At 40.4% G+C, this 25,000-nt stretch overlaps 4 protein-coding genes across 4 annotated transcripts in view; 2 read left to right on the top strand and 2 right to left on the bottom strand.

Moving 5' to 3' along the window:
• Nucleotides 1–1,394, top strand: part of LOC137980567 (uncharacterized) — a 1,491-nt gene extending 97 nt beyond the window's left edge. The window contains exons 1-2 of the mRNA XM_068828029.1: nt 1–192; nt 456–1,394. The exon at nt 1–192 is cut by the window's left edge and continues 97 nt beyond it. Coding sequence (XP_068684130.1) covers nt 40–192; nt 456–905 — 603 coding nt within the window. The 5' untranslated portion in view covers nt 1–39 and the 3' untranslated portion in view covers nt 906–1,394. The remainder of the gene's footprint in view (nt 193–455) is intronic.
• LOC137980584 (uncharacterized) overlaps nt 1–25,000 on the bottom strand; it is a 131,965-nt gene that overhangs the window by 70,200 nt on the left and 36,765 nt on the right. The gene's annotated exons all lie outside the window — the stretch shown is intronic.
• Nucleotides 9,299–13,121, top strand: LOC137980557 (TNF receptor-associated factor 5-like). Its single transcript, XM_068828018.1, has 5 exons — nt 9,299–9,512; nt 9,650–10,096; nt 10,744–10,924; nt 11,470–11,687; nt 12,407–13,121. Exons 1-5 carry the CDS (start codon nt 9,427–9,429, stop codon nt 12,552–12,554), a joined length of 1,080 nt encoding a protein of 359 aa, XP_068684119.1. The 5' UTR covers nt 9,299–9,426; the 3' UTR covers nt 12,555–13,121.
• Nucleotides 15,384–19,927, bottom strand: LOC137980549 (TNF receptor-associated factor 5-like). The gene is made up of 5 exons (XM_068828012.1): nt 19,601–19,927; nt 19,018–19,464; nt 18,167–18,347; nt 17,404–17,621; nt 15,384–16,672 (listed from the first exon to the last, which is right to left on the bottom strand). The coding sequence occupies exons 1-5, from the start codon at nt 19,684–19,686 to the stop codon at nt 16,525–16,527; spliced, it is 1,080 nt and encodes a 359-aa protein (XP_068684113.1). The 5' UTR covers nt 19,687–19,927; the 3' UTR covers nt 15,384–16,524.

Raw genomic sequence — 25,000 nt, 5'->3', positions numbered from 1 at the left:
CTCTGGAGCCTTCGCGAACTTCGAACAACTGTGGCTCGTATGTTAAGTCTGACCAACAACACTGTTGGGAATATCTACGCCTTACTCAGACATTATTGTGGTAGGGACTTACAAGATAGGCCTATTGTTCCATTTGGAGGGCGTGTCTACGTGGTGAAATGTGACGAGAGCCAGTTCAAGCATAACAGTAAGGTGAGCATCCGAACAGGTAGTGTAACTGCCTGATTCCAACGTTATTAACTCTTATTAGATTACATACATAGGAATATAATATTCCCGTGGATAATAAGCCCAACTAGCGACTGAGGAGGAGATGATACTATTTAAGTCGACAACTTCTAATTTGGTTTCCGAACTATTTCAACTAACCTGATCCCATTTGCGAGAGAAGACCGCACTATAGGCACGTGTAGCAAATGCTTATATTTCCCATGGTAATTTATTTTTCTTTCCAGCACAATCGGGGAAGGAGAGCAAGAGATGATGTTTGGGTTTTTGGTGTCCTCTCTACAGAACACAGCCCCTGTCGCGGCTACTTCCAAGTAGTTCAGCGCCGAGATAGAGCAACACTCACCCAAATATTACAAAGAGTACTACTACCAGGGTCAGAGGTCCACTCAGACGATTGGGGTGCATATAGGAACCTCGCCCATCATGTGCCAAATGTTGCTGTTCATAGAACAGTAGTCCATCGAGATAATTTCGTGGATCCCCTGACAGGAATCCACACGCAAGAGGTAGAATCAGCATGGAGTCGGCTAAAGTACTACATTAAACGAGAAAAGGGCATACGGGCATTGGAGCTGCAAGATTTTCTTAATGAAGAAATGTGGAGGCAATGGAGGGGTCTTGATTCTGTTTTTCAGAATGTAATCACTGTAATAACTCGTTATCACCAATTTTGAAGAATACGATCTAAGCCAATCCAATTTGTGGTATAATAACTGTACTTTTAAGGAGTTTGTAAAAAATAACTCTCCCACGATTATGTTTTCCTTTAGTATCCCAGGCTGTAGTTGGTGGATGCCGATGAATAACTGTGCAGAACTAGTGTTAAGGCAGGAGAAAACGTAAAAGCTGTTTTTATGCCCTTTAAAATCGGTTTCAGGCAAAAGATATCTCGTTCATCTTTCGAGCAATGCAACCGAACTGAAACCCTTTACTCGTTTCAGAAATCGATGTTTTGAGTTATTTTGTAAATTATTAGATGACTTTTTGGTATATCTGGGAAGTCGATGGAGATTTTCCTCAAGACCTTATCATAATTGGGAGAAATAAGAAATAGCCAAGAACTAGTTGATGTTGTTGAAAGATTTGAAAGATTACCGAGCTGCTTCACGACTTTGACAGCGTCTTCCCTCTGCCATTCACTTTAACTGCCTCTCAGGTACTGAATTACAACTATCGGGATTGAGCCCCAGTTCTTTTACGGTACCCCTTTTAATTTCCCTGCACAATGCATACGAGAGCTTCTCACACCTAACGTTCAAGTACCATTGTTCCTATGAAATAAAGTGGTGTGAATAAAGGACAGTCACTATTAGCATTAAAACCCCCAAGGTCATGCGGCTTCCTAAAATACTAGCGGGACAGTGTTGAATTCCGAAAGCAATGGTAACAACATTGTTACCCTCCTGATAGATAACAGTCTTGCTACGAGCCACAAAAATCCTTATGTAGTTGCTATAGCGAGGGATATTACATAAGTCGTTTTATTATATGACTAGCAATGACTAGCTCCGTGAAAGGGCAAGATGAACCAAATCACGCGCTGTGATTGGCTTCCCGAGCGGACAAGATAGAGTGATACTGCCGACTCGGGATTTATCGCTTGATCCCGCAAGATTGAAGAGCATTTTTTGGTGTTTTAAGTCACACAATAAATTCCTTTATTGACCAAGCTTGTCCGGTCAAGACGGCTGGATATTGGCATCGTTCTTTTTTTGCGTGTTTATGGACCTCGACTTCGTGTCGGGCCAAAAACTCGCAGAAGAAGAATTTGACCAATATCCTGCCATCTTGACCGCACGCTTGGTCACTAAATAACCCATATATATCAAAAAATTTCAGCGAAAAATAATAAAAATGAAGGGGCAACCGTTAAGATCATTAAATGAGAATCGTGTTCGTTTCACAGATCCACAATATCTTTTATAAGCTGAGGGGAGAATAGGCCTTTTCCTTATGATCATTAGGGGAGCAGGGACGGCGCAGAGATTAGAACGCTTGCCTCCACCAATTTTTTGTGGGCGCCGGGGTTCGAATCCCAGAGTAAGCGCAACATGTGGGTGGAGTTTGTTTGTGCTCTAGCCTGCTCCAAGAAGTTTTTCTCCTAGTACTCCGGTTTTTTCCTCTCCTGGAAAAAAAACAACCCATAAATGGATATGTGTGGAGTGTGATTTGTTTTTTTTTTTCTGTAAAGTACCAAGAGTGAATTATTCACTCTTGAGTGTACCCAATTAGTGCTTAGCGCTAAATACACTTAAAACTAAAAGATCCTTATCATGATCATCATTATTACTATCATTATTATTATTATTATTGTTATTATTATTATCATTATTATTATTATTATTATTGTTATTATTATTATCATTATTATTATTATTATTATTATTTTTATTATTATTATAGTACAAACTTTATTAACAAGTTCTTAAACAATCTTCAATTTACAACACGCAATCTTTTAAATTGCTGAAAATGATATTCACAACAATTCTATCATTTACTATACATGGGGAATGGTGTTTGTCTCTGTTTTCTCTTTTTTTTTTTGGTGAAGACATTAAAATCTCAATAAATTCAAAATCTACTGATCTGATAAATCAAAAAGTATCCAACAGTATCTTTAAAAAAACGGAAGGCGAATAGCAAATCTGAAACCCTAAACAATGTCAATGGCTCCTTCGGCAGCTGCGATTTCAATCACACGATAGGCTATTTCCGAGTTCATGTCTGCCTCCTCTTCAAAGCTAGTTTAAGTGCAAAGTTGTTGTGATGGTAATTAGTTCTACTTTTAAAATGAATGAAAACTAATCATCAAAAGAAAAACTTCGTACTTAGACTAGCTTCGAAGAGGAGGCACACATGAACTCGGAAATGGTCTATTGTTGAAGTCAAACGCGTCACGTCGCTTCACCTGCGATCCTCGAAGGCAAACCAGGGCCGACCGAAGGAACGCACAGGCTGTCCTTGCCTGGTTCTAGGAAATTGTTTGCGAGTATTGTTCTCCTTTCTTGGCGGCTATCAGCTCAGCCAGTCGACTATGGTATCTTATGCATTCCTTCCCCATCCCTCCAGTAGTTGTAAAATCCAAGCGACGTGAACGAGCCATGCTCAACATCCAACACTCTCCTTGCGTACTGCCACTTCTTGTAGTTTTGATGGGTGCGATAGATCTGCTGTGGCTCCTGGTCCTTGTAAGACTCGGCATTAGGGTGGCAAACCATCACATCAAAGAATGCCGAGCTCTGGGGATCCCAGAAGCCACGCGCCCGAATGTCCAATCTTGCGTCTTGTGTGTGCTCTATTGGACCCTCTACTGAGCTGTTCGTCAGTGATGTCTTGGAAAAATGGCTCGACCTCGACATCGCTATACACCATACTCAAACGGTCGGCCTCGAGGTCTCTCTACTCGTTATGACGTGGAATTACAATTGCAAAGCCCCCTTGTTTGCAAATTTGTGAAGTTTTCTCCACACTCACATACTGATGGAACGTCATCGAACGGTCAATGAAAGCGTAACTTAACAGCATCACGAAACTCTCTCTTGCTGAGGTTGAAACCCTATTCTTGAAGGGGAAGAACTGTGAGCCATACAGAGGAAGCCTCCTTCTTGCGCTAGTTTCATAGCTCGCTTGGTCTTCCGTGGACCATTTTGTTTTAGGTTCTGTGCAATATCTGAAAGTTCTTCAACTTTCCCACTTTTACAGCCTGACGCCCAGACTCGATGAGAGACTCGTCGGTTAGTTGATGAGTTTGAGCCACGATATGTTCGAGCAGAGGAGATGTCACCTGAATAGACGAGGCATGTTCGCGTGCCGCCTCGTGACATGGGTTGCTCAAACCAAGACCGCCTAGGCACACTGGTAGCGCTAGAATATCTCTATCCAGTTTGCTACACTTGCGCTCTACGATTGCTGGTATAAGGTAAATAGCCTCTTCAAGTGGCTCTAGAAGATCTTGGATATCGAGGAAAGTTCTTAGGAAGTATGTCCAACAATTTGTAAAAGGAAACGTGTAGGCGGCATAGCTGCCCTGCGGTTGAGCTCGTGCCAATTCAGCAAGCTGAGCAACTTCATTAACCCACCGAGTTACTTTCTCGTTGACATAGTCCTGCAGATAATCTCTTGAGCTGATCGCAGCTCCAATATGCTTCTTCCCCTCTACTGTCACGTTTATGACTGTTTCTTTAAAGGCTTCTCTGGCAAATGCCTCCTTTCCTGGCTTTGCGATAATCAAGGACTTTTTAGCGATTGGAAAGTAACCGATTTCTGGACCTAATGTATTGAAACCATCCCAACATTGCTTGATTTCTGAGATAGTGCCACCTCCACTAGCATCATCTGAAAACCAGCATTGCTTTGCATCTGACATGGCCTGTAGATTAGTTATCAAGGGCTGGATGCTGAGAGCATATAGTGCCATAGCGAGTGGGTCGCCTTGAATTGTTCCCTCGCCTGATGACTCTGCCACCGGTGATAAATAACCAGGCGGAATGACGATCGGTGTTTATGGCGTAAACTGCAACGACAGGACAAAGAACGCGGATATTGTGTAGAGCCGCTGCCCTATTAAGGGCAATAAATGCATTAGACGCTTCTATCAACAGAACCGAGTCGGTTTCATCTGCGTCGAAGATCCTATGCATAGCGTGTATTGCAGCCTCGCTCCCTGATTTATGTCCCGCGCATAACGATAACGTGCCACTTGCCTCAACAACATCCCGCTTGGCTATGTTCATGACGCACTTCCCACATATCCTCTTGATCACCTCTCCAACTCCTATTGACCTCACAGCACCCTTTTCTTTATCTAGAGGGATGAGGCGACTCTCTACTCCTGGCTCTATGGTGGAAGGATATATTGAGTGCATAGAGTCTTTGCCATTGTAGCTATTGCCTCACACAGCTTCGCCGATGACTGCTTGAACGATTTACAAGCTAGCATTCGTCTGAAGCCGTTCGCGTCAACACCACAGGCACCCCCAGAACCTTTTGTTCCTAAACCAGCTTGACTGACCATTTCACCGTTGATCCCAGAGTAAACTGATTCAGGAAACTCATAGTCAATCGGCCCAAACAGGAGTGAGCCCGATTTTGCTGATTGAAGATTGGGGTGTTTTAGCTGTAGTTGTGCCATAACTTCATCGGTGACCCTCAAATACGAGTTTGGTGAACACTTTCGATTTATCAGATCTGCGTTTTCTGAGTAGATTTTGAATAATCCGACCCTCGCGCAACAACTTGTCGATTTCCCCCTCTTTCCTCTGTACAAGACGTGTTGACAACAGCTCCTGATGCTTTTTGGCTTTGGACTCGGGACTAGGCGTTTGAAGGCCCACCGCAAGCAGTGCTACTTGTTGGCAGTTAGCACCATTATTCCATTCATTAATGTGCGACATAACTTGATCTATAAAATTTCTCCCAGTTTTACCATAGGGGACGAGAAAAACATTTTTTGTCCCGGTCGCAATCTCATTACAAGCATTCGTTACGACTGAAGTCTGCAAAACAATGTCGCTGCCGTAGATCCTCTTGCCCCACTTTATGGTTTTGGGTTTGCAGACGCTAACGTAATCAGGAACGAAGGAATGTAATCAGGAACGTAATCAGGAACAAGCTCCTTCGCTCTTTTCTTGCATTCGAGTAAATCCCAGTTCATTTGTTCCATCCATTTGTTCCATTCATTTGTTCGTTAGAATATTCTCCTTGTTCCCTTCTCGCTATGACTCCATTTAAAGCACAGATAAACGTAAATTAGCTGGAGTTGAGTCTACCTTAGAGGGAACCAGCCATACGGCAAAATGTTGATGATCAAATGATGGACGATGGGCCCCCGTTACAGAAGACAGTCTGTAGAATCAGGAACCGGGCCGGGACTTCACGCCGAATTGTTATTCTTCGAAAAATAACGTAACTACAACTGCCGATAGAGAAGTCCTGGGGAGACTCTATATTGTTGTGTGCGCTTTTGCCACTTTAAACCGTAAATGTATGAGTAAAATACGCTCACAACCGCACTGAGTTTTAGCCTGCGAATACAGCCGCCTCACATCGCTAACCGCCGCTTGGGCCGATCGGCTACGCTGAATCTCCGCAGAAGTGGATCACTTAACCCTTCTGGTAAACGAGGGACAGAAGACTCGATAAAAAAAGCGAGTACGATACACGATATGAAACACACATGAAAGAAAACCTATAGAGGTAGTTCTGGTTTGGATTCAGAATACCTCGATTTCGAAACAATAATAAATAATAATTAATAATAATAATTACAGTTTTTGGAGCGCCTCGCTACGCCTCGGCGCTCTTACAATACTAAATAGAAATAATGAAAAAATTGATAACTATTTACAAATTTCTATACAGTTGATCTAAATTACAATACAATTACAATGATGAAAGAAAAAAAAAAAGAATGTAGTTGTTACTTATCGAAAAGATAAGTTTTTACATGAGCTTTGAATTGATTGACAGATGTTAATTCCCGCATTTCGAAACGAAGAAATTACTCGTTAAAATATGGAAGTATTCGTATCACACGTTAAGGAAAAGAAGTCTTGTTCACCCTTCCCAAATCTCTTTCTTGTCCACCCTCGATAAAAGTTTCCCGACTCACTCACCCTCGACCTTCGATCCTGTATGATTCAAAGACGAGGGAGACTGATACGAGCCAAGGTTGGCGAGGTTAGTTCAAGCTTGTTGAGAATCAAAACGTATAGAAGGAGGATGTTGCTCTTTTTCTCAGTATTACTAGAAATTAAACCTGAATTAAGTTTCTGAAGTCATCTTTATTAACAAATAAACTTGAACTTAGAAACCCATTTCAAACAAAATTTCCCTCTTGTTTGCAATGATTGTATTGATTTGTGTAGTTTAATCTTAGGCTAGGTGTATTGCTTGTGTTTGCGATATAAAGTAAGCAGGAAAGTAAAAATTATTATTATATAAGCCTTTATTTTTTGCCGTTGAAAAAAGTAGTGTTCTGATCAAGTTTAGCTTACTTTGAGGTAGCTGTTTATTTGTTTATTGCTTGGGGTAGGGGTAGGGTCAAACAAATGTTCACACACACACCCTGAAGATGGTAGTGGTAAAATGTTTTAATTATCATTACTGGGAACTTCATGTATGTCATGCAAGGTCAAGAAAACTTGAGGGGGTTGCACAATCTGTGAGCCATGCGAGTCTAGCATTTAAGTCTCAGGGTGTATTTAACGTTAAGGGTGTATTTAACGCTTAACTGTTTTTCATTCGCCGGCAACTATTACAAACAAATTAATGGTGTAGCGATGGGCACAAGAATGGGACCTAGCTATGCCAATCTTTTTGTAGGATATGTTGAACACCAATTTTTTAATCAGTACAACGGCCCCAAACCTGAACTCTACGGCCGCTACATCGACGACTGCATCGGCGCTATTTCATCCAGCAGAGAAGAACTCGATCAATTTATAACCTCCGTCAACTCTTTTCATCCGGCTCTTAAATATACCTGGGAAATTTCGGAAACCTCATTGGCTTTCCTAGAGATCAAAGTTTCTATTAGAGGCAACGTGCTATGTACTAGTGTGCACTACAAACCTACTGATTCACACAGTTATTTGTTGTATTCATCGTCACATCCATCACATGTCAAGAACTCCATTCCTTATTCTCAATTTCTTAGACTTCGACGTCTATGTAGTGATGACTCCGATTTTTCCAGCAAATCAGAGGAGATGTGCCAGTTCTTCGAAAAACATGGCTATCCTGTTTCTGTGGTCAAAGCGGGCAATCATCGCGCCCAACAATGTGATCGACAGTCATCACTACAAACGTCACAAAAGGATAAGAATGACAGAATTCCATTCACCCTCACTTTCCATCCTCGTAATCACGCAGTCAAAAGCATCATTCTTAGTAATTTTAAATTACTCCAGAATGATCCCTAGACTGGTAGAATCTTTTCGCAACCTCCACTTATTTCATTCAAAGGCGACAAAAACGTAGGCAACTTTTTAGTTAGAAGCGCGCTAAAAACTAACGAGCAACCCGGCACTTTCAAATGCGCGCGCTCACGATGCAAAACTTGTCTTTTCATTGTTAACACTAGCAAGATATCGGGACCTAAGCGATCTGTTAAGAGCACCGAACGTTTCACATGTACCTCCGCAAATGTCATTTATTGCATAACCTGTACGTTATGCAATAAATTATACATTGGTGAGACAGGTAGACGACTAGGTGACCGATTCCGCGAACACCTTCGCGATGTTGAAAAGAATGACAAGGATGCATCTAAGCCAGTCGCTCGCCATTTTAATCTGCCTAACCACTCCAAAAAACACATGGCTATCTGCGGCCTTTCCCTACATCTAGGTACCACGGAAAGCCGCAAGAATCTGGAACAAAAATTCATCTTTCAAATCGGCACCCTTAATTCTCACGGTAGTAACGAACGCTTTTCATTTAACTAATATATTCCTATTTTTCACGTTGCCATGTTACCACCAATAGCGTAGCTCCTACTCTACTATAAAAACTACACGTAACCCATAATCCCTCGATTCGCTCTGACGAAGGGCTAACGCTCGAAACGTCAGCTTTTAGAATCTCTGTACGGTGGCCAATTTACATTATCAACTCCGTTGATAAAACCAAATTTTTGTATACTACTTCCCCACCGACGCAGCACCAGAGTTTCTTTAGAAACTACCCCTTCATTCATGTATTTACATGAGACCAGGATAAATCCAGACTGGCATGAGTTCATATCGGCCTCCATACATTTCTTCCTATGCGTTTACATGAGTCCGGCGTGACAATGAACTCAGACCAGATTGCTGGACAGAGGCGAGAAATTATTGTACCGGTCTGATGACGTCAAAATCCTCAACTCGATCCCACACCATTGAATCGTAATGTCCTTAACAGTACACGAGGTTTCTTTGCATTTTTGATATGTTCCCGGAACATAAATTAAATTGTCTTTGTACAGAAATGCTTCTTAGACCATTGCAGTTTCGATTTTCAAATAAAAAATGCTCGTGAAATTTCGAGTCACGTACACTTTAACTTTCAACGGAAACGGAAAGGTATAATGCAGCATCAAATTGCATTTTCTGATAAATTCCAGACAGGGATGAGATTCTCGCTGAAAACGTTTCACTTCTTCATATAGTCGTTGCGTTCGTACTGTCACTAATCAAATAGTAACCCGCCATGAGCTTCTACTCGCCATCGAGAAATATATTCGACCACGTCAGTTACAGAAAAGACTTTCCAGAGGAGTTCATGTGCGATGTTTGGTAAGATAAGTCTTTGTTATGGCTTAAAGCTTCATTCTTATTACATGCAATCGTCTTAACTTAAACAGTTATTTACTACTGAATACACCTCCACTAATTTACCGAAAATGTTCAATTACGTTGTTTTTTTTTTCCAGCACGAAGCCTGTTGTGTTGGCGCAAATGGCCACCCCGTGCGGTCACTCGTTTTGTGGCTTCTGTGTGAATGAACTCGGCAAAACTGTAAGACCGATTTCTTGCCCGATGTGTCGACAAAGGGTAGACCAGTTTTGCAAAAATATCTTTGCATGCAAGGTGCTTTCCACATTTCAGGGAGAGTGCCTTGATTGCAATGCTACTTTTACCCTTGATATGGCCAAAGATCATGTCAACAATTGCTCTCAAATGGAAATGATCTGCAGCCATTGCAACGAAAAGGTCAAGAGAGGCGACACAGCGTTACATTCAGATCGATGTGTCATGAAAGAAGTAAACTGCGTTTGTGGGATGCAGGTCAAGCAAAAAGACATGAACTCTCATAAAGAGGATAGCTGCAGTTGGAAGAAGATATCATGCCCTCTGAATTGTAAAAACATGATTGAGAGGTTCGTCGTGTTTCCTTCTTTTATTAAATATCTTCACAAATTACAAAAAAAGAAATGAGACCCGCCTACGTGGCGTGTTTGTTGATCAACATTTATCATGGTTCGCTATGCTCTGCATCTTACTTGTCGCTTTTAAAAGATAAATTGCTCATGAAATAAATGCCTCATTACATCTTATTTTCGAGTCACATAAATGTCGCTAATTTTGAGCCGGCATTATACTTCTCGAGCCTTTGTTGAATGCGAGCTATTAACAAAATTATGTCAGTTTTTCATGCGTCTGTCCTGTTGTTGATCAAGAATTACGTCATCACATTGTCAAATTAGCTGTGGATCCACGAGGTGATAGCCGAGTGGATCCGCTTATTGACAATAAAAATTAGCCAATGTGCGCACGAGAATTTTTGCAGTCATCGTAAAATTCCTCTTAGCGGTGGAGGCACTAAATCAAGGTGTGCGCTTAAAAAAAAGCGGCTGAAGTTAACCCAGAGACGAAACCCAACAACAGTAAAAGACTAATAGTTTTTGCATTTGAAAGGAATAATTATTAGTCTACATTCAACTGTAAGGAGGATCGTTGTTTTCCATAGCATTTAATATGAGCTCATCGTATGATACATTTTGATCAAATATGAGATACCTTTCAGGTATCTGCTTCCTTCACACACTTTGCAGTGTCCTGCAGCTTTGACTTTTTGCCCAATCAAGGGATGTGGTGCTCACCTGCGAAGGGGCGACGTCGAAAAACACATCGATGAAAACCAACCCCGGCACTATCATCTCCTCAAGGAGGATAGAAATGACATTCTTTGGAGGGTGAAGGAAATGGTAAGCCTCCTCATCGAATACGTGCCTCACTTGAAGAAACATTTAAAACTCTATAATAGCTACCGCATTGATCATGATCAGACAACTGAAAAGCTGAGTTTGAAAAGACAGCAAGCTGTTAACAGGGATACTGCTGAATGCGATTGAATGAAGAGAATATTTCCATTTAATCAGTTTTCGAAGTTACAACAAGCTCTCACCAGGAGAACTAATCTGGCTAACATTTTCCAAGGGAGTTCGTATAACTAGTACCTCGGACACTTTTAATCTTAGAAATTTACTGACTGTTGTGAAGACAACAATCACATTTTTTAACAGGCACCAGTAATCTTAAGAAAAATAAGTGTGCAGATTGTTACTTCTGTTAAGCATCTTGGCCCTCTCCTCTTTTTATGAGGGCCCTTCAAAGCGGGCTCGTCTTCACATTTACCCTTTTATCGCTGGTAGGTAATTGGTCGCCAATCAAAGCATTCTTCTCTTGCTTTTAATGCTTTTCTAATGACAACAAAAATTTAAATGACTTAATTACTTTTCTTTTAATTAAGCCATTGTTCAGGTCCAGCGTGAAAACCAAAAGAACGGGTCAAGTCAGTGTTTTTAAGTGGAGTCTGGAGTCTAGCCCACTTAACAACAAAACCATCTGCTCCCCTGTTTTTCACAAGTGGGACAGAAAATGGCGCTTGCTCTGTACAAAGAGAGAGGAAAGATCAGAGGTCGGCTTAGAGTACAGTCAAGGTGTACATGGCATTCATTTAGCACTGAGGTAAGTGTGCAAATATTGCTCAAATCAAAGGGTCACCGTTTTCATCGTCACGAATGCAGCACGGTTTTTCCGTCCAAAAGTGAATCACTTTTCAGTCTTATCGTATCGAGGAAGTGCTAATACGGAACGTAAATAACCCTACCATGCATTCGTGGGATTGAAATAATTGTTCAAGTCACAGATCTATAGTCCTGTGACCATAGCCCGTACTCGGGCTATGATTGGCCAATTTAGCCGGCAGTATTCGAAATTTCGCACGATATTCTTTAACCAAAAGATACACTGAATATCGTCACTTTACGGGCCGAATGCGTAAAACGCTGGCCATAACTTAAAGTACGGCCCTGTTACTAAAAGAGGAATTCTACGATCTTTATGGTATGAAACACATACAATCCAAGTTCCCGAGGGTGCGTTCCATCGTACATAACAGAACTCAGAACTCGCCAAAATGCGGTTCGTACAATAATGACACAATTTTTACTCGTGTAATCTATTACTGAACAGACACACGGCAAAATGTGTTTGATAAAAGTCGGAATAAGAATTATTTTTGTTAGGGACACTTAAAGGATAAATTTGCAATTTTGTGCAGATAATAATAATAATAATAATAATAATAATAATGATAATAATAACAATAATAATAATAATAATAACAACAAATCATAAAGAATTAGTAAAACAATTAAGGCCGGTTTATTTTTCATTTTCCAAAGCTTCTTCCTGGAGAATCAAGATGCACAACGTCATGTGCACAACATCAATGTTGTTAGCATGAAAGAGGGAGAAACACTACGATTCATAAAGAAGGGATTACCCAATTCTGTCACAGTTAGGTTGGAATTGGTGGATCCAGCTGTTTAGCAAAGTTTCATCTATTTCAAAACCTACAAGGGACTCAGGTCATCCTTATCAGTAGAATACATTGTGTTGACCCAGCTTGCTCATATGAAATTGGGTGTTTTTGACACTAAGTTTGTTTTTGGTTTGGGCTGCAAGCAAACCACATTATTTTTTAGGCTGCGAAAAATGAACTCAAAAAGAAAGATATCCTGATTGTGCGCATTCTCGTTAAAACGATGGCAAAAACCATGACTAGGAGCAAACAACTCCCACACTAAGCCTATGTCGCGGCATTTTTACAGACTACCTGTTCCAGCAAAAAAACAAAGGCATTTACGGTTCGGTGACTCTATGATGTCTAGGTAGTTTCTTGTGATTGGCCATCGGGCTCCTGCTGGAGTCTCATTTGTCGGAATGAGACAGCGAAAAAAAAAAAACGGTCGGTAAGAACGCCGTCACAGTAATATAGGGCTGTTGTTCACTCCTAGTCATGGGCGCCTGTTACAGCATTTGCGGCCTGATTTCTTATTTCAGCTTTTTTCAAGGTTTCTTTTACAAACGCCCGTCTATCTTGTTACAAAAAGTAAAGAGAGAAATAAAACAAAAAAAAAGAAATACATTTTAGCCTGTTTTCATTTTATTACTTTAATTAACATTGTGTAACTGTTATGAGTGTGCATAGTAAATGTAATGCGGCTTTTTGACGAGTACAATAGTGACCTGGTCATTGAATGAATACGAGGCTGGACTTGCCTCTCTTTCGAGCCAGATCTCGCTAACTTTCGCCTGTAAATCAGGCTGTTATCATCATAACAAGTCCCCAGTCGAAACGAAGACAACTTCGGCACCCCTTTCATTCAAGGGCCAGATTGTTTCAAAGTGTACAAACAAAGTTCATGTTTGACTGCTACAGACGTTTTAGATAAATTCCCAAACATTCACAGTCTTGTTTAAGTGAGAGAAAATTGTGTGATGACTCTATTGGGGAATTAATTTTGAGTTTGATTGCGTGCGAAGGTAAACCTAAATATTGTGGTGGATGAATCAATCAGTACACGGATCGTAAAGATCAGTTACCGAGCGTAGTAATGCGCAACTAGAGCAAACTTGTGCAAAACTAATTTAGACATCCTATAGCAAATTCTCCGCTAGAATTACACATGATCTCATTGAAACAACATTAAAGCAAAAAATATTCTGCAAAATTGATTTTGTGTCCCTTTTTTGTTCGTGTCATAGCCATCTAGGTAACACGTAACATGTCCTAAAAGTGGCAACTTTAAGGTCTCTAAAAGTGGAAACGTCTAGGCGTATTAAAGTGGCCACCTTAATGTCTCTTAAAAGTGGCAACTTTAAGGCGTCTTAAAAGTGGCAACTTTAGGGCAACTTTACGGTTTCTTAAAAGTGGCCACTTAAAGTGGCAACCTTAAGGTTTCTTGAAAGTGTCAACTTTAAAGTCTTTTAAAAAAATTTTAAGGCGTCTTGAAAAACTTTAAGGTCTCTTAAAAGTGGCAACTTTAAGATCTCTTAAAAGTGGCAACTTTAAGGCGTCTTAAAAGTGGCAACTTTAAGGCGTCTTAAAAGTGGCAAATTTAAGGTCTCTTAAAAGTGGCAATTTAAAGGTGTGTTAAAAGTGGCAAATTTAAGGTCTCTAAAAGTGGCAACTTAAAGACGTCTTAAAAGTGGCAACTTTAAGGCGTCTTAAAAGTGGCAACTTTAAGGTGTGTTAAAAGTGGCAATTTTAAGGTCTCTTAAAAGTGGCAACTTTAAGGTCTCTTAAAAGTGGCAACATTAAGTTGTGTTAAAAGTGGCAAATTTAAGGTCTTATAAAAGTGGCAACTTAAAGACGTCTTAAAAGTGGCAATTTTAAGGCGTCTTAAGAGTGCCAATTTTAAGGTTTCTTAAAGGGGGCTTTTAGGAAAGACATTTACGTTATTACAAAACTTTACATAATTTGTGGCCATGATTGGATCATTATGAGTATGTGGGCTAAGTCCCCTATGAAAAATTAATAAAAAGAATTATCCAAAAAGCACCTTATATAAATCATGGCCACAAATTATGTAAAGTTTTGTAATAACGTAAATGTCTTTCCTAAAAGCCCCCTTTAAGAAACCTTAAAATTGCCACTCTTAAGACGCCTTAAAATTGCCACTTTTAAGACGTCTTTAAGTTGCCACTTTTATAAGACCTTAAATTTGCCACTTTTAACACACCTTAATGTTGCCACTTTTAAGAGACCTTAAAGTTGCCACTTTTAAGAGACCTTAAAATTGCCACTTTTAACACACCTTAAAGTTGCCACTTTTAAGACGCCTTAAAGTTGCCACTTTTAAGACGTCTTTAAGTTGCCACTTTTAGAGACCTTAAATTTGCCACTTTTAACACACCTTTAAATTGCCACTTTTAAGAGACCTTAAATTTGCCACTTTTAAGACGCCTTAAAGTTGCCACTTTTAAGACGCCTTAAAGTTGCCACTTTTACGAGACCTTAAAGTTGCCACTTTTAAGAGACCTTAAAGTTTTTCAAGACGCCTTAAAATTTTTTTAAAAGACCTTAAAGTTGACACTTTCAAGAAACCTTAAGGTTGCCACTTTAAGTGGCCACTTTTAAGAAACCGTAAAGTTGCCCTAAAGTTGCCACTTTTAAGACGCCTTAAAGTTGCCACTTTTAAGAGACATTAAGGTGGCCACTTTAATACACCTAGACGTTTCCACTTTTAGAGACCTTAAAGTTGCCACTTTTAGGACATGTTACGTGTTACCTAGATGGCTATGACACGAACAAAAAAGGGACACAAAATCAATTTTGCAGAATATTTTTTGCTTTAATGTTGTTTCAATGAGATCATGTGTAATTCTAGCGGAGAATTTGCTATAGGATGTCTAAATTAGTTTTGCACAAGTTTGCTCTAGTTGCGCATTACTACGCTCGGTAACTGATCTTTACGATCCGTGTACTGATTGATTCATCCACCACAATATTTAGGTTTACCTTCGCACGCAATCAAACTCAAAATTAATTCCCCAATAGAGTCATCACACAATTTTCTCTCACTTAAACAAGACTGTGAATGTTTGGGAATTTATCTAAAACGTCTGTAGCAGTCAAACATGAAGTTTGTTTGTACACTTTGAAACAATCTGGCCCTTGAATGAAAGGGGTGCCGAAGTTGTCTTCGTTTCGACTGGGGACTTGTTATGATGATAACAGCCTGATTTACAGGCGAAAGTTAGCGAGATCTGCCTCGAAAGAGAGGCAAGTCCAGCCTCGTATTCATTCAATGACCAGGTCACTATTGTACTCGTCAAAAAGCCGCATTACATTTACTATGCACACTCATAACAGTTACACAATGTTAATTAAAGTAATAAAATGAAAACAGGCTAAAATGTATTTCTTTTTTTTTGTTTTATTTCTCTCTTTACTTTTTGTAACAAGATAGACGGGCGTTTGTAAAAGAAACCTTGAAAAAAGCTGAAATAAGAAATCAGGCCGCAAATGCTGTAACAGGCGCCCATGACTAGGAGCGAACAACAGCCCTATATTACTGTGACGGCGTTCTTACCGACCGTTTTTTTTTTTTCGCTGTCTCATTCCGACAAATGAGACTCCAGCAGGAGCCCGATGGCCAATCACAAGAAACTACCTAGACATCATAGAGTCACCGATTCGTAAATGCCTTTGTTTTTTTGCTGGAACAGGTAGTCTGTAAAAATGCCGCGACATAGGCTTAGTGTGGGAGTTGTTTGCTCCTAGTCATGGTTTTTGCCATCGTTTTAACGAGAATGCGCACAATCAGGATATCTTTCTTTTTGAGTTCATTTTTCGCAGCCTAAAAAATAATGTGGTTTGCTTGCAGCCCAAACCAAAAACAAACTTAGTGTCAAAAACACCCAATTTCATATGAGCAAGCTGGGTCAACACAATGTATTCTACTGATAAGGATGACCTGAGTCCCTTGTAGGTTTTGAAATAGATGAAACTTTGCTAAACAGCTGGATCCACCAATTCCAACCTAACTGTGACAGAATTGGGTAATCCCTTCTTTATGAATCGTAGTGTTTCTCCCTCTTTCATGCTAACAACATTGATGTTGTGCACATGACGGCTTTCATCTTGATTCTCCAGGAAGAAGCTTTGGAAAATGAAAAATAAACCGGCCTTAATTGTTTTACTAATTCTTTATGATTTGTTGTTATTATTATTATTATTGTTATTATTATTATTATTATTATTATTATTATTATTATTATTATTATTTTTATTGTTATCTGCACAAAATTGCAAATTTATCCTTTAAGTGTCCCTAACAAAAATAATTCTTATTCCGACTTTTATCAAACACATTTTGCCGTGTGTCTGTTCAGTAATAGATTACACGCGTAAAAATTGTGTCATTATTGTACGAACCGCATTTTGGCGAGTTCAGAGTTCTGTTATGTACGATGGAACGCACCCTCGGGAACTTGGATTGTATGTGTTTCATACCATAAAGATCGTAGAATTCCTCTTTTAGTAACAGTGCCGTACTTTAAGTTATGGCCAGCGTTTTACGCATTCGGCCCGTAAAGTGACGATATTCAGTGTATCTTTTGGTTAAAGAATATCGTGCGAAATTTCGAATACTGCCGGCTAAATTGGCCAATCATAGCCCGAGTACGGGCTATGGTCACAGGACTATAGATCTGTGACTTGAACAATTATTTCAATCCCACGAATGCATGGTAGGGTTATTTACGTTCCGTATTAGCACTTCCTCGATACGATAAGACTGAAAAGTGATTCACTTTTGGACGGAAAAACCGTGCTGCATTCGTGACGATGAAAACGGTGACCCTTTGATTTGAGCAATATTTGCACACTTACCTCAGTGCTAAATGAATGCCATGTACACCTTGCCTGTACTCTAACCCGACCTCTGATCTTTCCTCTCTCTTTGTACAGAGCAAGCGCCATTTTCTGTCCCACTTGTGAAAAACAGGGGAGCAGATGGTTTTGTTGTTAAGTGGGCTAGACTCCAGACTCCACTTAAAAACACTGACTTGACCCGTTCTTTTGGTTTTCACACTGGACCTGAACAATGGCTTAATTAAAAGAAAAGTAATTAAGTCATTTAAATTTTTGTTGTCATTAGAAAAGCATTAAAAACAAGAGAAGAATGCTTTGATTGGCGACCAATTACCTACCAGCGATAAAGGGGTAAATGTGAAGACGAGCCCGCTTTGAAGGGCCCTCATAAAAAGAGGAGAGGGCCAAGATGCTTAACAGAAGTAACAATCTGCACACTTATTTTTCTTAAGATTACTGGTGCCTGTTAAAAAATGTGATTGTTGTCTTCACAACAGTCAGTAAATTTCTAAGATTAAAAGTGTCCGAGGTACTAGTTATACGAACTCCCTTGGAAAATGTTAGCCAGATTAGTTCTCCTGGTGAGAGCTTGTTGTAACTTCGAAAACTGATTAAATGGAAATAGTCTCTTCATTCAATCGCATTCAGCAGTATCCCTGTTAACAGCTTGCTGTCTTTTCAAACTCAGCTTTTCAGTTGTCTGATCATGATCAATGCGGTAGCTATTATAGAGTTTTAAATGTTTCTTCAAGTGAGGCACGTATTCGATGAGGAGGCTTACCATTTCCTTCACCCTCCAAAGAATGTCATTTCTATCCTCCTTGAGGAGATGATAGTGCCGGGGTTGGTTTTCATCGATGTGTTTTTCGACGTCGCCCCTTCGCAGGTGAGCACCACATCCCTTGATTGGGCAAAAAGTCAAAGCTGCAGGACACTGCAAAGTGTGTGAAGGAAGCAGATACCTGAAAGGTAACGACCACTACCTGTTATCTGTTCCCATATTTGATCAAAATGTATCATACGATGAGCTCATATTAAATGCTATGGAAAACAACGATCCTCCTTACAGTTGAATGTAGACTAATAATTATTCCTTTCAAATGCAAAAACTATTAGTCTTTTACTGTTGTTGGGTTTCGTCTCTGGGTTAACTTCAGCCGCTTTTTTTTAAGCGCACACCTTGATTTAGTGCCTCTACCGCTAAGAGGAATTTTACGATGACTGCAAAAATTCTCGTGCGCACATTGGCTAATTTTTATTGTCAATAAGCGGATCCACTCGGCTATCACCTCGTGGATTCACAGCTAATTTGACAATGTTATGACGTAATTCTTGATCAACAACAGGACAGACGCATGAAAAACTGACATAATTTTGTTAAATAGCTCGCATTCAACAAAGGCTCGAGAAGTATAATGCCGGCTCAAAATTAGCGACATTTATGTGACTCGAAAATAAGATGTAATGAGGCATTTATTTCATGAGCAATTTATCTTTTAAAAGCGACAAGTAAGATGCAGAGCATAGCGAACCATGATAAATGTTGATCAACAAACACGCCACGTAGGCGGGTCTCATTTCTTTTTTTGTAATTTGTGAAGACATTTAATAAAAGAAGGAAACACGACGAACCTCTCAATCATGTTTTTACAATTCAGAGGGCATGATATCTTCTTCCAACTGCAGCTATCCTCTTTATGAGAGTTCATGTCTTTTTGCTTGACCTGCATCCCACAAACGCAGTTTACTTCTTTCATGACACATCGATCTGAATGTAACGCTGTGTCGCCTCTCTTGACCTTTTCGTTGCAATGGCTGCAGATCATTTCCATTTGAGAGCAATTGTTGACATGATCTTTGGCCATATCAAGGGTAAAAGTAGCATTGCAATCAAGGCACTCTCCCTGAAATGTGGAAAGCACCTTGCATGCAAAGATATTTTTGCAAAACTGGTCTACCCTTTGTCGACACATCGGGCAAGAAATCGGTCTTACAGTTTTGCCGAGTTCATTCACACAGAAGCCACAAAACGAGTGACCGCACGGGGTGGCCATTTGCGCCAACACAACAGGCTTCGTGCTGGAAAAAAAAACAACGTAATTGAACATTTTCGGTAAATTAGTGGAGGTGTATTCAGTAGTAAACAACTGTTTAAGTTAAGACGATTGCATGTAATAAGAATGAAGCTTTAAGCCATAACAAAGACTTATCTTACCAAACATCGCACATGAACTCCTCTGGAAAGTCTTTTCTGTAACTGACGTGGTCGAATATATTTCTCGATGGCGAGTAGAAGCTCATGGCGGGTTACTATTTGATTAGTGACAGTACGAACGCAACGACTATATGAAGAAGTGAAACGTTTTCAGCGAGAATCTCATCCCTGTCTGGAATCTATCAGAAAATGCAATTTGATGCTGCATTATACCTTTCCGTTTCCGTTGAAAGTTAAAGTGTACGTGACTCGAAATTTCACGACCATTTTTTATTTGAAAATCGAAACTGCAATGGTCTAAGAAGCATTTCTGTACAAAGACAATTTAATTTATGTTCCGGGAACATATCTAAAATGCAAAGAAACCTCGTGTACTGTTAAGGACATTACGATTCAATGGTGTGGGATCGAGTTGAGGATTTTGACGTCATCAGACCGGTACAATAATTTCTCGCCTCTGTCCAGCAATCTGGTCTGAGTTCATTGTCACGCCGGACTCATGTAAACGCATAGGAAGAAATGTATGGAGGCCGATATGAACTCATGCCAGTCTGGATTTATCCTGGTCTCATGTAAATACATGAATGAAGGGGTAGTTTCTAAAGAAACTCTGGTGCTGCGTCGGTGGGGAAGTAGTATACAAAAATTTGGTTTTATCAACGGAGTTGATAATGTAAATTGGCCACCGTACAGAGATTCTAAAAGCTGACGTTTCGAGCGTTAGCCCTTCGTCAGAGCGAATCGAGGATTATGGGTTACGTGTAGTTTTTATAGTAGAGTAGGAGCTACGCTATTGGTGGTAACATGGCAACGTGAAAAATAGGAATATATTAGTTAAATGAAAAGCGTTCGTTACTACCGTGAGAATTAAGGGTGCCGATTTGAAAGATGAATTTTTGTTCCAGATTCTTGCGGCTTTCCGTGGTACCTAGATGTAGGGAAAGGCCGCAGATAGCCATGTGTTTTTTGGAGTGGTTAGGCAGATTAAAATGGCGAGCGACTGGCTTAAATGCATCCTTGTCATTCTTCTCAACATCGCGAAGGTGTTCGCGGAATCGGTCACCTAGTCGTCTACCTGTCTCACCAATGTATAATTTATTGCATAACGTACAGGTTATGCAATAAATGACATTTGCGGAGGTACATGTGAAACGATCGGTGCTCTTAACAGATCGCTTAGGTCCCGATATCTTGCTAGTGTTAACAATGAAAAGACAAGTTTTGCATCGTGAGCGCGCGCATTTGAAAGTGCCGGGTTGCTCGTTAGTTTTTAGCGCGCTTCTAACTAAAAAGTTGCCTACGTTTTTGTCGCCTTTGAATGAAATAAGTGGAGGTTGCGAAAAGATTCTACCAGTCTAGGGATCATTCTGGAGTAATTTAAAATTACTAAGAATGATGCTTTTGACTGCGTGATTACGAGGATGGAAAGTGAGGGTGAATGGAATTCTGTCATTCTTATCCTTTTGTGACGTTTGTAGTGATGACTGTCGATCAAATTGTTAGGCGCGATGATTGCCCGCTTTGACCACAGAGACAGGATAGCCACGTTTTTCGAAGAACTGGCACATCTCCTCTGATTTGCTGGAAAAATCGGAGTCATCACTACATAGACGTCGAATTCTAAGAAATTGAGAATAAGGAATGGAGTTCTTGACATGTGATGGATGTGACGATGAATACAACAAATAACTGTGTGAATCAGTAGGTTTGTAGTGCACACTAGTACATAGCACGTTGCCTCTAATAGAAACTTTGATATCTAGGAAAGCCAATGAGGTTTCCGAAATTTCCCAGGTATATTTAAGAGCCGGATGAAAAGAGTTGACGGAGGTTATAAATTGATCGAGTTCTTCTCTGCTGGATGAAATAGCGCCGATGCAGTCGTCGATGTAGCGGCCGTAGAGTTCAGGTTTGGGGCCGTTGTACTGATTAAAAAATTGGTGTTCAACATATCCTACAAAAAGATTGGCATAGCTAGGTCCCATTCTTGTGCCCATCGCTACACCATTAATTTGTTTGTAATAGTTGCCGGCGAATGAAAAACAGTTAAGCGTTAAATACACCCTTAACGTTAAATACACCCTGAGACTTAAATGCTAGACTCGCATGGCTCACAGATTGTGCAACCCCCTCAAGTTTTCTTGACCTTGCATGACATACATGAAGTTCCCAGTAATGATAATTAAAACATTTTACCACTATCATCTTCAGGGTGTGTGTGTGAACATTTGTTTGACCCTACCCCTACCCCAAGCAATAAACAAATAAACAGCTACCTCAAAGTAAGCTAAACTTGATCAGAACACTACTTTTTTCAACGGCAAAAAATAAAGGCTTATATAATCGTGTATAAGGAGATAACTTTTTTTTACTTTCCTGCTTACTTTATATCGCAAACACAAGCAATACACCTAGCCTAAGATTAAACTACACAAGTCAATACAATCATTGCAAACAAGAGGGAAATTTTGTTTGAAATGGGTTTCTAAGTTCAAGTTTATTTGTTATTAAAGATGACTTCAGAAACTTAATTCAGGTTTAATTTCTAGTAATACTGAGAAAAAGAGCAACATCCTCCTTCTATACGTTTTGATTCTCAACAAGCTTGAACTAACCTCGCCACCCTTGGCTCGTATCAGTCTCCCTCGTCTTTGAATCATACAGGATCGAAGGTCGAGGGTGAGTGAGTCGGGAAACTTTTATCGAGGGTGGACAAGAAAGAGATTTGGGAAGGGTGAACAAGACTTCTTTTCCTTAACGTGTGATACGAATACTTCCATATTTTAACGAGTAATTTCTTCGTTTCGGGATGCGGGAATTAACATCTGTCAATCAATTCAAAGCTCATCTAAAAACTTATCTTTTCGATAAGTAACAACTACATTCTTTTTTTTTTTCTTTCATCATTGTAATTGTATTGTAATTTAGATCAACTGTATAGAAATTTGTAAATAGTTATCAATTTTTTCATTATTTCTATTTAGTATTGTAAGAGCGCCGAGGCGTAGCGAGGCGCTCCAAAAACTGTAATTATTATTATTAATTATTATTTATTATTGTTTCGAAATCGAGGTATTCTGAATCCAAACCAGAACTACCTCTATAGGTTTTCTTTCATGTGTGTTTCATATCGTGTATCGTACTCGCTTTTTTTATCGAGTCTTCTGTCCCTCGTTTACCAGAAGGGTTAAGTGATCCACTTCTGCGGAGATTCAGCGTAGCCGATCGGCCCAAGCGGCGGTTAGCGATGTGAGGCGGCTGTATTCGCAGGCTAAAACTCAGTGCGGTTGTGAGCGTATTTTACTCATACATTTACGGTTTAAAGTGGCAAAAGCGCACACAACAATATAGAGTCTTCCCAGGACTTCTCTATCGGCAGTTGTAGTTACGTTATTTTTCGAAGAATAAAAATTCGGCGTGAAGTCCCGGCCCGGTTCCTGATTCTACAGACTGTCTTCTGTAACGGGGGCCCATCGTCCATCATTTGATCATCAACATTTTGCCGTATGGCTGGTTCCCTCTAAGGTAGACTCAGCTCCAGCTAATTTACGTTTATCTGTGCTTTAAATGGAGTCATAGCGAGAAGGGAACAAGGAGAATAATCTAACGAACAAATGAATGGAACAAATGGATGGAACAAATGAACTGGGATTTACTCGAATGCAAGAAAAGAGCGAAGGAGCTTGTTCCTGATTACGTTCCTGATTACATTCCTTCGTTCCTGATTACGTTAGCGTCTGCAAACCCAAAACCATAAAGTGGGGCAAGAGGATCTACGGCAGCTACATTGTTTTGCAGACTTCAGTCGTAACGAATGCTTGTAATGAGATTGCGACCGGGACAAAAAATGTTTTTCTCGTCCCCTATGGTAAAACAGGGTGCTCAAGTTATGTCGCACATTAATGAATGGAATAATGGTGCTAACTGCCAACAAATAGCACTGCTTGCGGTGGGCCTTCAAATGCCTAGTCCCGAGTCCAAAGCCAAAAAGCATCAGGAGCTGTTGTCAACACGTCTTGTACAGAGGAAAGAGGGGGAAATCGACAAGTTGTTGCGCGAGGGTCGGATTATTCAAAATCTACTCAGAAAACGCAGATCTGATAAATCGAAAGTGTTCACCAAACTCGTATTTGAGGGTCACCGATGAAGTTATGGCACAACTACAGCTAAAACACCCCAATCTTCAATCAGCAAAATCGGGCTCACTCCTGTTTGGGCCGATTGACTATGAGTTTCCTGAATCAGTTTACTCTGGGATCAACGGTGAAATGGTCAGTCAAGCTGGTTTAGGAACAAAAGGTTCTGGGGGTGCCTGTGGTGTTGACGCGAACGGCTTCAGACGAATGCTAGCTTGTAAATCGTTCAAGCAGTCATCGGCGAAGCTGTGTGAGGCAATAGCTACAATGGCAAAGACTCTATGCACTCAATATATCCTTCCACCATAGAGCCAGGAGTAGAGAGTCGCCTCATCCCTCTAGATAAAGAAAAGGGTGCTGTGAGGTCAATAGGAGTTGGAGAGGTGATCAAGAGGATATGTGGGAAGTGCGTCATGAACATAGCCAAGCGGGATGTTGTTGAGGCAAGTGGCACGTTATCGTTATGCGCGGGACATAAATCAGGGAGCGAGGCTGCAATACACGCTATGCATAGGATCTTCGACGCAGATGAAACCGACTCGGTTCTGTTGATAGAAGCGTCTAATGCATTTATTGCCCTTAATAGGGCAGCGGCTCTACACAATATCCGCGTTCTTTGTCCTGTCGTTGCAGTTTACGCCATAAACACCGATCGTCATTCCGCCTGGTTATTTATCACCGGTGGCAGAGTCATCAGGCGAGGGAACAATTCAAGGCGACCCACTCGCTATGGCACTATATGCTCTCAGCATCCAGCCCTTGATAACTAATCTACAGGCCATGTCAGATGCAAAGCAATGCTGGTTTTCAGATGATGCTAGTGGAGGTGGCACTATCTCAGAAATCAAGCAATGTTGGGATGGTTTCAATACATTAGTTCCAGAAATCGGTTACTTTCCAATCGCTAAAAAGTCCTTGCTTATCGCAAAGCCAGGAAAGGAGGCATTTGCCAGAGAAGCCTTTAAAGAAACAGTCATAAACGTCACAGTAGAGGGGAAGAAGCATATTGGAGCTGCGATCGGCTCAAGAGATTATCTGCAGGACTATGTCAACGAGAAAGTAACTCGGTGGGTTAATGAAGTTGCTCAGCTTGCTGAATTGGCACGAGCTCAACCGCAGGGCAGCTATGCCGCCTACACGTTTCCTTTTAAAAATTGTTGGACATACTTCCTAAGAACTTTCCTCGATATCCAAGATCTTCTAGAGCCACTTGAAGAGGCTATTTACCTTATACCAGCAATCGTAGAGCGCAAGTGTAGCAAAC

Source organism: Montipora foliosa, chromosome 1 (assembly GCF_036669935.1).
Source record: "Montipora foliosa isolate CH-2021 chromosome 1, ASM3666993v2, whole genome shotgun sequence".
NCBI lineage: Eukaryota > Metazoa > Cnidaria > Anthozoa > Scleractinia > Acroporidae > Montipora > Montipora foliosa.
This window is presented reverse-complemented; position numbering and strand designations above follow the sequence as displayed.

Bases quoted from the DNA above. Each gene is read 5' to 3' on its own strand.
- LOC137980557 (XM_068828018.1), top strand. From the start codon at position 9,427: ATGAGCTTCTACTCGCCATCGAGAAATATATTCGACCACGTCAGTTAC. The intron at 10,097-10,743 runs GTTCGTCGTGTT...GATACCTTTCAG, and splicing joins TGTAAAAACATGATTGAGAG to GTATCTGCTTCCTTCACACA. The intron at 10,925-11,469 runs GTAAGCCTCCTC...CTTTTAATTAAG, and splicing joins TTTGGAGGGTGAAGGAAATG to CCATTGTTCAGGTCCAGCGT.
- LOC137980549 (XM_068828012.1), bottom strand. From the start codon at position 19,686: ATGAGCTTCTACTCGCCATCGAGAAATATATTCGACCACGTCAGTTAC. The intron at 19,465-19,600 runs GTAAGATAAGTC...TTTTTTTTCCAG, and splicing joins GAGTTCATGTGCGATGTTTG to CACGAAGCCTGTTGTGTTGG. The intron at 18,348-19,017 runs GTTCGTCGTGTT...GTTACCTTTCAG, and splicing joins TGTAAAAACATGATTGAGAG to GTATCTGCTTCCTTCACACA.